Source organism: Brassica napus, chromosome A1, assembly GCF_020379485.1.
Source record: "Brassica napus cultivar Da-Ae chromosome A1, Da-Ae, whole genome shotgun sequence".
Classification (NCBI taxonomy): domain Eukaryota; kingdom Viridiplantae; phylum Streptophyta; class Magnoliopsida; order Brassicales; family Brassicaceae; genus Brassica; species Brassica napus.
The window spans coordinates 1,284,025-1,300,801 of NC_063434.1; the positions used below are offsets into that span (position 1 = coordinate 1,284,025).

General features: G+C 36.0%; 3 protein-coding genes across 3 annotated transcripts; all 3 read left to right on the forward strand.

Moving 5' to 3' along the window:
* Nucleotides 1-389: 389 nt before the first annotated feature.
* LOC111216055 (beta-galactosidase 3) lies at nucleotides 390-4,989 on the forward strand. Its single transcript, XM_022720345.2, has 18 exons — nucleotides 390-744; nucleotides 868-963; nucleotides 1,041-1,153; nucleotides 1,243-1,309; nucleotides 1,393-1,485; nucleotides 1,590-1,733; nucleotides 1,809-1,897; nucleotides 1,985-2,090; nucleotides 2,173-2,260; nucleotides 2,338-2,456; nucleotides 2,542-2,706; nucleotides 2,788-2,966; nucleotides 3,050-3,159; nucleotides 3,244-3,353; nucleotides 3,444-3,554; nucleotides 3,630-3,743; nucleotides 3,829-4,368; nucleotides 4,464-4,989. The coding sequence occupies exons 1-18, from the start codon at nucleotides 559-561 to the stop codon at nucleotides 4,602-4,604; spliced, it is 2,571 nt and encodes an 856-aa protein (XP_022576066.2). The 5' UTR covers nucleotides 390-558; the 3' UTR covers nucleotides 4,605-4,989.
* A 1,677-nt stretch (nucleotides 4,990-6,666) lies between these two features.
* On the forward strand, nucleotides 6,667-10,392 carry LOC111198055 (protein MICRORCHIDIA 1-like). Its single transcript, XM_022720371.2, has 17 exons — nucleotides 6,667-7,030; nucleotides 7,111-7,145; nucleotides 7,229-7,307; nucleotides 7,383-7,472; nucleotides 7,556-7,631; nucleotides 7,711-7,789; nucleotides 7,898-8,026; nucleotides 8,115-8,213; nucleotides 8,305-8,409; nucleotides 8,497-8,643; nucleotides 8,777-8,869; nucleotides 8,961-9,012; nucleotides 9,113-9,224; nucleotides 9,338-9,803; nucleotides 9,870-9,940; nucleotides 10,019-10,061; nucleotides 10,132-10,392. The coding sequence occupies exons 1-17, from the start codon at nucleotides 6,703-6,705 to the stop codon at nucleotides 10,228-10,230; spliced, it is 2,103 nt and encodes a 700-aa protein (XP_022576092.2). The 5' UTR covers nucleotides 6,667-6,702; the 3' UTR covers nucleotides 10,231-10,392.
* Nucleotides 10,393-10,615: 223 nt separating this feature from the next.
* Nucleotides 10,616-14,624, forward strand: LOC106448365 (protein MICRORCHIDIA 2). The gene is made up of 18 exons (XM_013890274.3): nucleotides 10,616-10,907; nucleotides 10,978-11,052; nucleotides 11,130-11,164; nucleotides 11,240-11,318; nucleotides 11,390-11,479; nucleotides 11,556-11,631; nucleotides 11,715-11,793; nucleotides 11,881-12,009; nucleotides 12,156-12,254; nucleotides 12,398-12,502; nucleotides 12,578-12,724; nucleotides 12,918-13,010; nucleotides 13,234-13,285; nucleotides 13,384-13,495; nucleotides 13,627-13,900; nucleotides 13,973-14,043; nucleotides 14,140-14,182; nucleotides 14,253-14,624. Exons 1-18 carry the CDS (start codon nucleotides 10,670-10,672, stop codon nucleotides 14,349-14,351), a joined length of 1,896 nt encoding a protein of 631 aa, XP_013745728.2. The 5' UTR covers nucleotides 10,616-10,669; the 3' UTR covers nucleotides 14,352-14,624.
* Nucleotides 14,625-16,777: the final 2,153 nt, after the last annotated feature.

A 16,777-nucleotide genomic window follows, 5' to 3' on the forward strand; every position in this document is an offset into this window, starting at 1 on the left:
CTAATCAACATAAACACTTCTTCACTACTAAACTAAAGTACTTTCCGTACTCTAATTGTTCTCCTTAAATCAAACTAAAAACATCTAAAAATCAACAAACCAAACCCACAACAATATTCACATTTATATATTATCATTATAATATTAACCTAAGGAATACAAAAAAATTATAGAAATGAAGAAAAAGTCTAGCGTGATTAGCTGCTTTATATCAATCAACGTGACTCTTTTTTTTTTCCTTTTTCTCCAATACCTAATCATAATCACAAGACTTCTTTATTTGCTTGTTATAGCCCATTTTTATTATTTTTTTGTTATCTTATTTTTAATTTTTTTTTAAGTTAATAAAACAAATAAATAAAGGCTTAAAAATGGTGGGAAAGCGTCGGTAGCCCACGTAGTGGTGATGCCAATAGACACTTGTGAATTGCAATAAAACCCCTTCCTCCTCTCTTCCTTTCTCCTTCGTCTTCTTCCTCTTTACTTCTCTCTCTCTCTCTCCTTAAACCCAGAAGAAGAAAAAGAACGCTTCTTCTCGTTCTCCTCTCTCCGTGTAGAATGCTGAGAATGGGGACTGGTGATACTGCTCCACGGCTGATTCTCTGGCTCTGCTTAGGGTTTTTGATTCTAGGCGTTGGGTTTGTTCAATGCGGCGTTACTTACGACCGTAAAGCGCTTCTCATCAATGGGCAGAGACGAATCCTCTTCTCTGGCTCCATACATTACCCTCGAAGCACACCTGATGTAAGATTTCGGATAAAGTTTTAAACCTTTTTAATTTTTTCTTGGTGGGTTTAACGAAAAATCCAAACTTTAATCAAAGGGTGTTTTAAAGTTGTGAACTTTTTTGTTGTTGTTGTGGTTTAGATGTGGGAAGGTTTGATTCAGAAGGCGAAAGATGGAGGCGTTGATGTGATTGAGACTTATGTCTTCTGGAATCTCCATGAGCCTTCTCCTGGCAAAGTAACTTTCTTTAGTTCTGTTCTTGTTTTCGTACATTATGTTTTTTCATTTGTTGACGGTTCTGTCTTCCGGTTCAGTATGATTTTGAAGGGAGAAATGATTTGGTGAGATTCGTGAAGACGATTCACAAAGCTGGTCTCTATGCTCATCTTCGGATTGGGCCTTACGTTTGTGCTGAGTGGAACTTCGGGTAACAACTGACCTTTGTCCTGTCTCTTAAGGTTCAGCTGATTTGTCTGTTTCTCAACTCTAAAGTTGTTGTTTTGGGGCAATGAGCAGAGGATTCCCTGTTTGGTTGAAGTATGTTCCTGGAATCAGCTTCAGAACAGATAATGAGCCTTTCAAGGTCTCTTATATGAGTTTTAAATTGTTCATTTTGGCACTTTATTAGAATGTGATATTAATGTTTCCTTGGGGGTAACGTTGCAGAGAGCTATGCAAGGATTCACAGAGAGAATAGTTCAACTGATGAAGAGTGAGAACTTGTATGAGTCCCAGGGTGGTCCCATCATCCTTTCTCAGGTTAATACTCTGATTAGTGTTGATCATGCAGTTAATGTGTCTTCTTTAGGATCAAAGTGATTTAATTAGAAAGGTGTCCTCTTTTTTTTTTTATGGGAATGTAGATTGAGAATGAGTATGGAAGACAAGGACAGTTATTAGGAGCAGAAGGTCACAACTACATGACATGGGCTGCTAAAATGGCTATAGCAACCGAGACTGGTGTCCCGTGGGTGATGTGCAAAGAAGACGATGCCCCTGACCCTGTGGTTAGTTTCTTGTTGTAGTGAAGACTGAACTCTATATTGCTTTGGTACTGAGATTTATTGATATTTTGGTGACAGATAAACACATGCAACGGTTTCTACTGTGATTCATTTGCTCCCAACAAGCCATACAAGCCATTAATATGGACAGAGGCGTGGAGTGGCTGGTACATATATTCATTAACTTACATTGACTAATCATTTTCAAATTGATACTTTTTTTTTTATATTCTTTGAACTGGTGTTATCTTAAGGTTCACTGAGTTCGGTGGGCCAATGCACCATAGACCAGTTCAGGATCTGGCGTTTGCCGTTGCACGTTTCATACAAAAAGGAGGATCCTTTGTTAACTATTACATGGTATATATAATTAGAATTAAACCACTTAAATAAATCTCAGTATAAGATTTGGTTTCCTAAAGGCAATCTTTCTTTGTAACAGTATCATGGAGGAACTAACTTTGGAAGAACAGCTGGAGGTCCATTTGTCACCACCAGCTATGACTATGATGCCCCCATTGATGAATATGGTAAGGGCAGGAAACTAGTAGATAAGGTTAATGCAATGCTTTATGTACTAACTGAGTGGTTGTTAAATGTTAAATAGGTTTAATCAGGGAACCTAAGTATGGTCATCTAAAGGAGCTCCACAGAGCTATCAAGATGTGTGAAAAAGCTTTGGTTTCAACTGATCCTGTTGTTACATCTCTAGGAAACAAGCAACAGGTTAAAATTGATTTAATTTAATAGATATTTTTGGTTTAGCTTTTACTAAATTCTAACACTTTAATTATTACTTTATTTTCCCCAGGCTCATGTATACTCTTCAGAATCAGGAGAGTGTTCAGCTTTTCTTGCAAACTATGACACAGAATCGGCAGCAAGAGTGTTGTTTAACAACGTTCATTACAACTTACCTCCTTGGTCCATTAGCATTCTTCCTGATTGTAGAAACGCAGTCTTCAATACTGCAAAGGTAAAGTGTATATGATTGTTCATTATAACTTATGTTTGTGAAGTTTTCTAAACATTGTGGATCTCTATTGATTGGTTTCAGGTTGGAGTTCAAACATCACAGATGGAAATGTTGCCGACAAGCACACCGAACTTCCAGTGGCAGAGTTACTTGGAAGATCTTTCTTCTCTAGATGACAGCTCCACATTCACCACTCAAGGGCTCTTGGAACAGATTAATGTCACCCGTGACACTAGTGATTATCTTTGGTATATGACCAGGTAAATAAAAAAACATTTACCATAGCTTCAATATTGTTTCTCAGAACTTTGCTGAAACCAACATTTTGAATTTTGTAATGTAGTGTTGATATTGGTTCAACTGAATCATTCCTACATGGAGGAGAGCTACCAACTCTCATTATTCAATCTACAGGCCATGCCGTGCATATATTTGTCAATGGACAGCTTTCAGGTATGAGTTTACCTCATTAACTTCCATTAGAGAGTTTCTGATATGCTAAAACTAATATATATATATATATATATAAATTCACAGGTTCTGCCTTTGGAACAAGGCAAAACAGGAGGTTCACTTATAGGGGAAAGATCAATCTACATTCTGGAACTAACAGAATTGCTTTGCTGAGTGTTGCTGTTGGATTGCCAGTTAGTCTTCTTCTTTTATTCTCATCTGCTGGTTGAATTGTTTTTTTTTTGTTTCTCTTATCCTGATCCATTTGTTTCTCAAACCTGAAGAATGTGGGTGGACACTTTGAGTCATGGAATACTGGAATCTTGGGACCAGTGGCTTTGCACGGGTTGTCTCAAGGGAAACGTGATCTGTCATGGCAAAAATGGACTTACCAGGTGTTCTATCATTCCCTAGTGATTCCTCTCTCTCTCGGTTTCCACATTTCAGTTGCTTAACTCTGTTTTCATCAGGTGGGGTTGAAAGGAGAAGCTATGAATCTTGCTTATCCAACCAACACTCCCTCTAATGGGTGGATGGATGCGTCCTTAGTTGCACAAAAGCCTCAGCCTTTGACATGGCACAAGGTATTTCGACTGAATCAAACACAACTCTATAAAGCTTCTTCCTATTTTTAGAATCTGTACTAATGAGTAAATAATTTTTCTTCAGGCTTACTTTGATGCACCTGAAGGAAACGAGCCGCTTGCTTTAGACATGGAAGGAATGGGAAAAGGTCAGATATGGGTGAATGGAGAGAGCATCGGGAGATACTGGACAGCGTTTGCAACCGGTGACTGTGGTCACTGCAGCTACACAGGAACGTACAAACCGAACAAGTGCTTATCCGGCTGTGGTCAGCCTACGCAGAGATACTACCATGTCCCCAGATCATGGCTAAAACCGAGCCAAAACCTCTTGGTGATATTCGAGGAGCTTGGAGGAAACCCATCAGCTGTTTCTTTGGTCAAAAGATCTGTCTCAGGAGTCTGTGCTGAAGTCTCTGAGTACCATCCCAATATCAAGAACTGGCAGATAGAAAGCTACGGGAAAGGGCAAACGTTTCGTAGACCAAAAGTTCATTTGAAATGTAGTCATGGTCAAGCCATCTCAGCTATCAAGTTTGCGAGCTTTGGGACTCCTTTAGGAAAATGCGGGAGTTACCAACAAGGAGAGTGTCACGCAGCTACCTCGTACGCTATCTTAGAGAGGGTAAGAATGATCAAAGAATCTTTACTTAGATAAAACTGCAGTCACGCTCTTGTTTATTTTTTTGATAATGTTTGGTGTGTTTTTGTAATGTGCAGAAGTGTGTTGGGAAAGCGACATGTGCAGTGACGATATCCAACAGTAACTTTGGGAAAGATCCGTGTCCGAATGTGTTGAAACGGTTGACTGTTGAAGCTGTTTGTTCCCCTGAGACATCTATAACTAGCTGGAAGCCTTGAAAAGATGATCACTGAGCTCTTTGACTACAAAATGTATAACCAAACCATACAGAGAGAGAGAGAGAGGGGAAGAAAAAAGTGTAATCTGTGTTGAAATGTGTGTGCATGTGTGTGTTTAGTTTGAACAGAAGACTTTGTTGGTTTAGAGTAGTTTTCACTTTTGAGTTAGGTAAGAGAGAAGTCTGTAGAGTTTGTGATGAGCCTTGGGCAATTCCGGGTCTTATAAAAAAAACGTTCTGCCCCACCGGTCACCACTGACCATTTTACCGGTTATGGAGACCGGAGTTGTTGGGTTTGAATGAAGTTGGTTTAATGTTTGGTTTTGAGTTTTTGTCTTCGTAACAAATGAAAGTTTCTGTTAGGAGAAAGGAGATATTATTGAGTATTGTGTGACCCATTTGTTTCCAATCTTGTTGTTTCATTTTTTTTTTAATCAGTTCTTTTTACTTTAGTTAATAAGATTTTTCTCTATAATTTGTTAAGTAATTCTTGATAATCTGTCAATATATAAAAGGCTCACCAAAAATAAACTAGTGTATTCAACTATGAGTTTAAGATGATTTGTATTAAAATGATAAATCTATTGTGATTTAAATTTGATTTAAAAAAACATTTTAAAATCTAATATTATTGAATTTGTCATTTTATAAAACATTCTTAAATTTATTGTCATTAAAAAAATCAAGTTGTGGATTTTAAATGGTTTAAGTGTTCGTAGAGTTTTAAGTGGAGTTTTTTGTAATATAAATAAAAATCCAAATTCTATGGTTTTAAATAAAATTTAGAATGATTTTTTGTGAGAGTTATTGGTTGGTGTATTTTAATTGATTTAAAAATCTAAACTAGATCTATTGTTATTGGTTCTATGATTTTAAAATATGTACTGAAATCAAATGTTATTAGTTTTATTCAACCATACGGATTAATTAATAGATTTAATATCATAATGGATTTGAATGGATTGTATAGATTTCTTTGTTAAAAATACAAAAATTCAAATCCGAGGAAAAACCTCCGGATTTATAAATACTAATCCGATTTTTTTTTGAAAATTTGTATATTTTACTTGAATTTGTAAATATTGAATGAATTTCTAAATCAATCAAAATATATAAACCAATAACACTAATAAAAATCATATAAAATTCTCAAATTCACCTAATATCATGTAAAAACTCATTAAAAATTAAAATCATTCAAAATCACTTCAATTCACAAATTGAATACACAAAGAGATTGAATATTATTTTTGAATAAAGTTTATTTTACGAACATAATTTGTTCATTGTTCTTTTTATGTAGTTTCACTGACTCGCAACCAAGTTACTCCACATATAAGAAAGTAAGTTTCTGTCATACTCTTCCAGAGATTAAGAACAAGACTCATGCTATTCACATATGACATATGAACGAAGATCTTGCCGATGATTTCGTCATGATGTATAAGATGTATCTACATCCTAAACTTTCCAATAATGTTTAAGTAATTTGTTTTCTGATTTGATTTAAGGATTAAGATTTTAAGTAATTTGTTTTATTTTTTTTTCTCTTATTTCATTTTCTGTATGGATTATGTTTTTTTTGTCATCATGGATTATGATTTCTTTCCAAATTTATTGATTTATCACTGAATCAATTTACATAGATTTTTTGTGAGTAAATAGTTATCTTTTAAATTTTAAGTTAAAATTTGTATTGGGTTATGAACATAACAATTTGCTCTATTATCTCTATAGTCTTATACACATACAAAAATCACATTGCTGAATTATAATCAAAAGATAAAATAAATCATCTGATACCTTAAAAATATTTATGTGAATATTCAAAATCTGGACAACTACTGATAATATCATCAAATAGTATTCAAAAATACATTTCTGTCTAAAAAAATATCATCAATAACAAAACGCCTTGCTGTTTTCATATTTAAAGCTTAAACCGCCTCTAGTTTATTCTATTAAACAACAACGCGCCGTCTCGATGAAAAATATCGAAACAACAGACACTCTCGTTTTCTTTTTCTGGGCTCGGGGCAACCCGAGTTCAATTTCCATAAACCCGTTTCGAAATCACTCGTACGCGGTAATGCAATCATATGGCGAAACGTACAGTCGCTGACGTCGTACTTCTCAGTGACAGTGACGACGAAGACAACGGAGGAGGAGGAGGAGCGTTTCGGAAGAGATCAGCGTTTCGGAGGAGATCGGCGTCACTGATGGAGAATCGTCAAGCTCCAAGTACGATCGCCGATACGACGGTGACTCGTCGAGAAACCCTAGAATGCCGGAGCTTCTGGAAAGCCGGAGATAACTTTGTGATTCCGAGAGCTGTTACTCCTACAGCTCCAGGTATGCTTGAGCATGCTCGTGTTCATCCCAAGTTCCTTCACTCTAATGCCACGTCACACAAATGGGCCTTTGGAGGTAATAAGCTAAGACGCAAGATGATCGATCAACTAAATAAAACTCGTGATGATATTTTGTTATCGTATTGTGTTTTGCAGCAATCGCTGAGCTACTTGATAATGCTGTTGATGAGGTAATTGCTTCTGTTTTGTTCATTGTGATTGTGAGTGAATTGTATCTTAGGGCATTGCTTTTTGTTCATTGATTCTTACTCAGATACAGAACGGTGCTACTTTTGTCAAGATCGATAAGATTGACATTGCTAAAGATAACTCACCAGCTTTGGTTTTCCAAGGTACATTAGAGCCTTTTGAGTGAATGTGTGATGCTTTTGCTGGATGTTGTTAGTGACATTATGTATCATTTGAAGATGATGGAGCCGGGATGGATCCTGATGGGATTAGAAAATGCATGAGCTTAGGCTACTCATCGAAGAAGTCTAATACAACGATTGGACAGTGTAATTTCTCGACCTTTTGTTTCTTGTTATGTGTTTAATTCAGGTCTCTAACCATAGTTCCTTCCACTCTTGTGTACGTACAGATGGAAATGGTTTCAAGACAAGTACTATGAGACTCGGAGCTGATGCCATCGTTTTCACTCGCTCAACTCGTGGAGGGTATTTGATATATCTCTTTTGAATTTGGTGTATGGTCTTGTTTTTTAATCTTTTCATTTTTTTATCTTCTCTGTTTTAGCAAATCAACCCAGAGCATCGGCCTTCTGTCTTACACGTTCCTCAGGAGAACTGGTCAGGATGATGTGGTTGTTCCTATGGTAAAATCCTCTGCATATGTAGCTTTTTGTTTTCATGCCTGAAATAAGTAGTTCACTGCAAACTACTGCAGTTTGATCTCAATTGATGTTGTTGTATCTGCAATGCAGATTGATATTGATATATCCAGTGATCTCCCCCAACCAATTATTTATGGCACTCCCGAAGATTGGTCTACCAACCTTAACATTCTTCTCAAGTGGTCTCCGTTTTCAACAGAGGATGAACTTTTTCAGCAGGTTCGTTTCTTCTTAAGACTCTGGTTCAGCGTGTATATTTAATGTGGTCCATTTATTAATTCGCATATTTCCATTTTTCACCTACCAGTTCGAGGATATTGGGACACATGGAACGAAAGTAATGATATACAACTTGTGGCTTAATGATGAAGGAGTATATGAACTGAGTTTTGACGACGAAGATGAGGTACTTACACTTTCTTTCAGGGATCAGGTATTTTGCAAAGTTGGGGTGTTAAATGTATTTAATATTTCTTCTTTTATACTTGGTGTAATAGGACATACGGCTCCGAGATGAAAATGCCCTCACCAGGAAAGGGGTTGTCGCTGTGACATTAGAACTAAGATCTCATATCTCATACCGTTTCCGACATTCTCTAAAGGTAATTCTTCTGAATATCCTCTTATTGTTTTTTTTTTGTTCCTGTTGCATAGATGTTTGAAAGCTGACTTGGTTTCTTTATCCTTAGGCTTACATATCCATGTTGTATTTCAAAAAGTTCAAAAACTTCAAAATTATTCTTCGGGGAATCCCTGTGGAGCAATTCAACATTGCTGATGAACTAAGATATCCTGAGACTATAATGTACAAACCCCATGCAGCTGCAGTGGAATATGTAATACAAACTAAGACTCTTACTTTTTTTCTTTCTTTCTATCTACTCGCTGATTTCATTTCATGCATGGAGTTTCGGCTTTGTTTCCATTAAACTGTGAGAGAAAAAATAACATTAAGGTTCCTTGTTACAGGCTGTCACTGAAATTAAAGTTGGATTCGTCAAGAAGGCACCTAAACTTCCAGTATGTGGTTTCAATGTCTATCACAAAAACCGTCTCATCATGGTACGTTTTGATGTAGCAGATGAAGTAAATTTGTTAGCTTCCGCTTTTGTATATGGTTTGATTAAGTGAGATCCCCTTGCACCATTTACAGCCTTTCTGGAGGGTCACTCTGAGCGGTTCGACTAGCGGAAACGGTGTTGTCGGTATAGTTATCATTTCCTTGATGAACACTCCATAGAGTACACTTTGTTTGTGGGAAAGACCTCGTGGGAGAGACTCATTAAACCAAAATCTCTTATCCAGGAGTTCTTGAAGCAAACTTCATAGAACCCGCTCACGATAAGCAAGATTTTGAGAGGTCTTCTCTATTCCAGCGGCTGGAGGCGAGGTTGAAAAAGATTACACTAGATTACTGGTCTCTTCTTCCTCCTCTTTAAAAATCCTTGTTCCAATCATCTCATATTATTTTAATTCCAGACCGCAATATCCTTGTTTGATTATTCCTCTTCTTATTCTGGAGAAAAACAGGAAAAGCCGCAGCGAGGATGTTGGATACCATCCTGACTCCCGTGCACACAAGTCGAAGAGGAAAGCAACACCTGATCAACCGCCTGGTGACGATACATTCAACCCTTCACCTTTGGCTTCTGACAAAATTAGTCAGGGTGGTCCGATAATCCGTGAAATCAGTCTTAGTAAAGGCAGTTCTAGCCGTGCACATAAGTCGAAGAGGACAGCAACACCTGATCAACCGCCTAGAGACGATACATTCAATCCTCCACCTTTGCCTTCTGATAAAACTAGTCAAGGTGGTCTGATAATACGTGAAATCAGTCTTAGTAAAGGCACTTCTAGCCGTACAGTTGCTCTTCCACCGCCACATATGAGAAATTTCACGGGTGTAAGAAGTAACTTCCAACCTGTGCAGCTCAATCCTCAACCAGTGCAGCTTAATACTCAGCCTGTGCAGCTCAATCCTCAACCTGCAGCTACTGTAAGTGAATTCATTTTATTTTCTTAACAAGTTTGAGAAATAAAGAAAATTAACAAATCTTCCCAGGAATCTGGAGACAACCTTGGTGGCGAGACAGCTTCTAAGCTAAGCGAAGAGAACATACAACTGTTCATGGAGTATGTATATATTTACTCAAACCATGGAAAAGTAACTCAATTGTCAGTTTCACCTGCTGTATGTTCTTTCTTCAACAGGTGCGAGGAATATGCAAAGAAAGAGACTGAAATGGAACAGATGGTAAGTTTCATTCCGCAGTGTAAACATATGTTTGTTATGTTGGTTTCTAACATGGATACAAATGAAACAGGTAAAGAACTTAGAAAAGGAACTGGAAGAAGCCAAAAGTAAATGTGCACTACTTGCTCTGCTTGTCAATGCTAAGAAGATGGAGCTCCAACAAGTTTAGATAAAACGTTAAGACTCGAAGAACCCTAACTTTAATCTAGATCTTTTGGTATAATTGTATGTTAATAAGTTGTGCAACCTCCCAGCAACGATAACACTGATATGTACGTACATAGTTGCCTAGTTCGGATATGGGCTTTTAACGTATTTACGCTTTATGGCCCATTTAGGCTTACCTGCACGATAAAGGCTTGGCTTATAGTTAAAAGTTAAGACCTAGACCATCTCTTGTATATTTGGAAAGACGACGCGTTGTCTCATGTGAAGACAGTTAGACATCACGCTGTTTTATTTTATACCATCTCTCTCATATTGTCAACAACGGCACGCTTTCTCATGTGAAAACAGTTAGCCATCACGCTGTTTAATTATATATATATCTCAATAGCATCGAGTCCAACGACGCCGATTTGAATTCGCTCGTCGCTTCCTCGTCGGAGATGTCTGCCAACGCGAAAACTGTAGCCGCCGCCGACGTCGTGCATTTAGACAGTGACGACGACGATGACGTAGGAGGAGGAGGAGGAGGAAGAGGATTGTCTCTAATCGAAACTCCGCAAGTTCCAAGTACAACCGCTAATGCGACGGTGGCTCCACTGGAAACCCTAGAGTGCCGGAGCTTCTGGAAGGCCGGAGAAAGCTATGTGACACCGAACGTTGTTTCGCAAGCTGCTCCAGGTAAACAATTCACTTCGACACACGCACTACTACGATCATGGTTTTTGTTATCGAATTGAGAATTTGACAGGTATGCTTGAGCATGCTCGTGTTCATCCAAAGTTCCTTCACTCGAATGCCACGTCACACAAATGGGCCTTTGGAGGTAAAAGTCAAGATTTGACTCCGATCGAATCAATTAGATAAAGTAATCATTTTTTTTTAATTTGTATTGTAATGCAGCCATAGCTGAACTACTTGACAATGCTGTTGATGAGGTATGCCTGAGGAACAATAGCTTTTACTTTTTTTTTAGTGAATTGGTTTACTGTTTGACTTTGCTTTTTCCTCAGATACAAAACGGTGCAACCTTTGTTAAGATCGATAAGATCGATATTGCGAAGAATAATTCTCCAGCTTTAGTTTTCCAAGGTAAATTGGTTTTGAATGATTGTCAGATGCGTTGTGTGAGTAACATGCTCTTTCTTTTTTTCCAATTGAAGATGATGGCGCTGGGATGGATCCCAATGGAATCAGAAAATGCATGAGCTTAGGCTACTCATCAAAGAAGTCTAATACAACTATTGGACAGTGTAAGTTTCTAGTTTGGTAGGTGGTTACTTGAAGTGGTTAGGTCTCTAAGCAGAGTTTCACCCTTTTTGTGTGTAGATGGAAATGGTTTCAAGACAAGTACCATGAGACTTGGAGCTGATGCCATTGTTTTTAGTCGCTCAACACGTTCAGGGTATTATTGATTTATCTGCTGCATATGCACTCTGAGTCTTTGGCGTATGCGCTTGCTTGAACTTTTTTTGTATCCTTTTTTAGGAAAGCTACTCAAAGCGTTGGCCTTCTGTCTTACACATTCCTTAGAAGAACTGGTCAAGATGATGTCATTGTTCCTATGGTAAAATCTTCAGCGTTTTGTAGATTTTCTGTAATGCCTGAAATAAACTTAAGACTGTTCTCAAGCTATATTCTATATGCAATACAGATTGATATTGATATATCCAAGGAGCGGCCACAACCAATTATCTATGGATCTTCAGAAGATTGGTCTACCAACCTTGACATTCTTCTCAAATGGTCTCCATTCTCAACAAAGGACGAACTTTTTCAACAGGTTGTTTCTCTCGCAAGTCAGCTTATGAATATTACATTCCATCACTGTTCTTCCTTGATTGTGTCCTATTGTGTTTCTTTTCCCTACATTGATTCTGCGTGCCGTCTGTTGTATTAATTCGTGTATATTCATCTTTCCTCCACCAGTTTGATGATATTGGAACGCATGGAACAAAAGTAATTATCTACAACTTGTGGCTTAATGATGAAGGAATCTATGAGCTGAGTTTTGACGACGACGATGAAGTAACACACACTTTTCCGTTTAATGATGTGTACTCGATGAGATATCTGTTCCGGCCTCAGGGGTGTCTTAGGTCCAGGTCCTATGTAGAAGACAAGTTTTATCTTTTATGGCATTTAAATTATTTTCTTTGATTTTTGTATAGGACATCCGGCTCCGAGATGAAAGTGTCCATGATGGAAAACGGGTGCACGCTAAAGAATTGGAACGGAGATCTCATATTTCATACCACTTACGTTACTCTCTGAGGGTAGTTTCCTGAATATCTTCTTCTTTTCTATATAAGAATGTATGAAGACTCACTCTGTTTGTTCGTTTTCCTCAGGCTTACACTTCAATGTTATATCTGGAAAAGTTCAAAAACTTCAAAATTATACTTCGGGGAATCCCTGTCAAGCAGTTCAACATTGCTGATGAATTCAGATATCCTGAAATTATAAAGTACAGGCCCCAGATAGCTACAATTGAGCAAGTAACATAGATCCTCTTCTCTCTCTTTCTTATTCTTTCTGTTCTCTAGTTTTGTTACATGGACCTTTGGCTAATTCTTTCTTGTTGCAATTTTTCCATTGCCTATAGTGTATGAGTTATCATATGCAAACATTGATCGAATTTTTTAGGCTTAGGTTGGTAGAAAAACTCTACTAAGCGTTCTTTTGTCACAGGCTACCACTGAAATCAAAGTTGGATTTATAAAGGAGGCACCTAAACTTCCAGTCTGCGGTTACAATGTCTATCACAAAAACCGTCTTATCCGGGTACGCTTTCTTATATACCAGACAATTCCATGATCTAGATCATCTATAGAAGCAACTGTAGTAAGTTTACTACTCAACGATTTAAGGAAATCAATCCTCTGTTACTAGAATGCAATGCTTAATAGAACATTAATAATAGACTGGTCTGCTTGAATATTTTCTCACTTGAGTACTCTATATTTCATATGACTTGCATAAGTTAGATCTCTCTTGCATCTTACAGCCATTCTGGAAGGTCACTATGGACGGGTCAGCTTTAGGCAATGGTGTTGTAGGTAAATCTATTCATTTTAGTTGATAACTCCATTGAATATGTTCCGTTTGAGTGAAAGGCTTGGGAGGTGATACTCATTAACCAAAATCTGTTCCCCAGGAGTTCTTGAAGCAAACTTCATAGAACCAGCTCATGACAAACAAGATTTTGAGAGGTCTTCTTTATTCCAGCGGTTGGAAGCGAGGTTGAAGAAGATTATCTACGATTACTGGTCTCTTCTTCTTCCTCTCCAAATCTTTATTCCAATAATCATCTCTCCATATTTTTTCCATTATGATTTTTTTACAAAGTGCAATATCTCTGTTTTGACTATTCCACTGCTTGTTATGGAGATAAAAACAGGAGTAGCCACAGCCACGTTTTCGGGTACAGAACTCCTCAAATGCCTGCAGATAAGTCAAAAAGGATACCGATACCTGATCAACCACCTACTGTCAATACATTCAATCCTTTTCCTTCCCCTTCTTCTCAAGGTGGGCCAGTAATACGCGAAATCAATATTAGTAATGCCACTTCAGTCCGTACAGTTGCCGCTCCACCGCCACATATGAGAAATTCTACTGGTGTAAGAAATAACTTCCAGCCCGTGCAGCTTACTCCTCAACCTGCAGTTACCGTAAGTGAATTTCATTTAGTTTTATTATACAAGTTTGATAAAAAAAAAAAAAACTGAAACAAATCTTCACAGGATACTAGAAACAAGCACGTTGGCAAGTCAGTGGAGGAGATAAGCCAAGAGAACATACAACTCTTCATGAAGTATGTATATATTTTAAAATGAAAAAAATTAACTGATTTCAGTTTCATATCACTCTTAGGATCTCAATTAATTTCGATGTGTTCCTTCTTCAACAGGTGCGAGGAATATGTAAAGAAGGAGACTGAAATGGAACAGACTGTAAGTTTGATTTCGCATTGGTAAACATATGTTTGTGTCATTGGGTCTAACATGGATATAAATTAAACAGGTAAGGAACTTAGAAAAAGAACTGGAAGAAGCTAAAAGTAAATGTGCACAGCTTGCTATGCTTGTGGATGCTAAGAAGAAGGAGATGCAACAAGTTTAAGACTCTAGATTCTGAAGGACCCGAACTTGATTCGAAATATTAATTACGGTGTTCGTGCATCTGCTTATAAGCAGGTGCATATATGTACGTAGCATATATATCTGTCAGGAAAACTGTTAGGATCTAAGGTCAGGGGATAGTTCTATTTTAAGTACCATAAGTTCTGATTGTATGAACCAACTCCTTTTCAAAGTTTAACTAGTCTTGTGAGGACTAAGAAAAGAAGTGGTCCTGCTTGTTACATAAAGTATGAATTTAATTTAGTTTTGTAGAGTGGGCACTCTTACAGAAACCTATGTTTTATCATTAATGTGTATTTTCTTAATTTAATTAAAATCTGTAGGACAGAAAAATTTCATTAAATGAACAATAGTGGTTGTCCAAAAAAAAAGAACAACGGTGAAGGTAAACATGCAGTGATCTTTTTTTTTTTTGGAGCAAAACATGCAATGGTCTTCTGTAGCCAATTTGCATCCCGACTGGGATCAAATGGATAATGATTAATGAGTGTGTGAAGTGAAAAGAAAAAAAACAAAATTTACATCATTACAATAATTATATGGACCGACCGACCAATCACTAACTACGCATGGACCATAGTCAAAATTCAACATCCATTGCCCTATTAAGTTGTTGAGTGAGCCAAGATCCCTAGCTCTTTTAAATTTTAACTTTATTTCCATGCCGATCTTTAAAGTATAGTAGAGGGCTTGATTGTACTTTCGGTTTGTGTTGTTTAGTTTACCTTTATAACTTTGTTTATATATATATATATAAATTTTATGTCTACTTTAAGATAAAACTATATATTAGTAACTTTTTACTAATTAAAAGTAAATTTTCATTTAAACGTAATTGTGAAACGCGACTGCAGTGAAACGCCATTTAAAATTTATAAGAAAGTTAATTAGAAAGAAGGCTTTTGAAAAACAGAAAATATTATAAACTTGTAAAAGGTATATATGTAAATCTAATACGTATTATTCTTCAAAAAAAAATAAATCTAATACGTATTTATATAACACAGAATGTTAACAATTGGATTACCAAATACGAACAATTTAGAAGCAGTGGTTTAGTGGTTGGAGAGTTAAATCTGAATGTTCTTATTTTAGTGGTCTTTTCATTTTGTTTTTTTAATCTGAAATTCTCCATGTTAACAAAATATATACCAAAAGAAAATATAGTTTTAAAATGGAAATGGCGAATAGGATATATACTTTTAGGTTTGGTGCATATCTAATATTCTTGTTAACTATATGGTTATTATATGGTTGATGTAGATATCCAATAATAGAGAAGACATTTCTCTAAAAGACTCAAATATGCCGTGTTATTATCAGCAAAAAGCCACATTTAAAGGCTAAGAAAATGACAGCCATTACATTATAATACAATTTAATTTATTTTCTTTACATTCTTGTTGTTCTCATTTGCTCAAATGTACTCCTTTCATGAAGCAACCCATCCCATAATTAAACCTTCTAGAGAATACACTTGAAAAAACATTTTCTTTTCTTCTTCAATTTTTCACCCTTTTTTGTTGTTGTTGGTATTTATCTTCATTTATCTTATTCGTTAATGAAGATTGAAGACAATAATGGTAATGTATATCTTCATTTATCTTATTCGTTGTTGGTATTTATCTTCATTTATCTTGGACTCAAATACATGTATAATAGTTGTCTCGTTGTTTTGTATATAAACATTTGCAACTTAGAGCATCTGCAATCCTATTCCATTTTTGACTCTAAACTCAATTATAGAGTAAAATCTTCTCTAATCCCACTCTATATTCAACTCTAAAATGGAGTAATAGTTAGGGTTACTCCATTTATGGAGTAATCTTACCCATTACTCCATTTTGGAGTTGAATTTTTTTTTAAAAAATAAAAAATAAATATAATATAATATAAATAAGTAATATAATAATTAATTCGGTAAATTGTTTTCGAAACTACCAAAAGCAGTAAAGTATTATTCAAACGGAATAGATGAGTTTTTTAATTTTGTGGGTCAAAATTTTGATTGATAACATTTGTACTTGTTGAACTTGATATATGCACAAACAAACAAGAGGACTCAATACATAATTCAAATTACAAAACAAAACTTTTTTTTTATATTCTTTTAATGCATAAAAATATTTTTGAATTAGAAAAATTGCATATGATAAAATCTCCACGAATTGAAATTGGAAGAATCTCTAGTTGTATTTTTAATGATAAATATTTAATTTAAATAAAATATATTATTATAGAAATTTTGTAAACATAAAATAGTTGGGTTAATTGTTAATTTTTTATAAGTTGAAGGTACTAATAACAATTATTAACTAAATGAAAAAAAGAATCATTTTGTTTGGAGTAAAAAATAGAGTAATACATTGGAGTAAAATCTAACTCCATTTTAGAGTTACATCATTT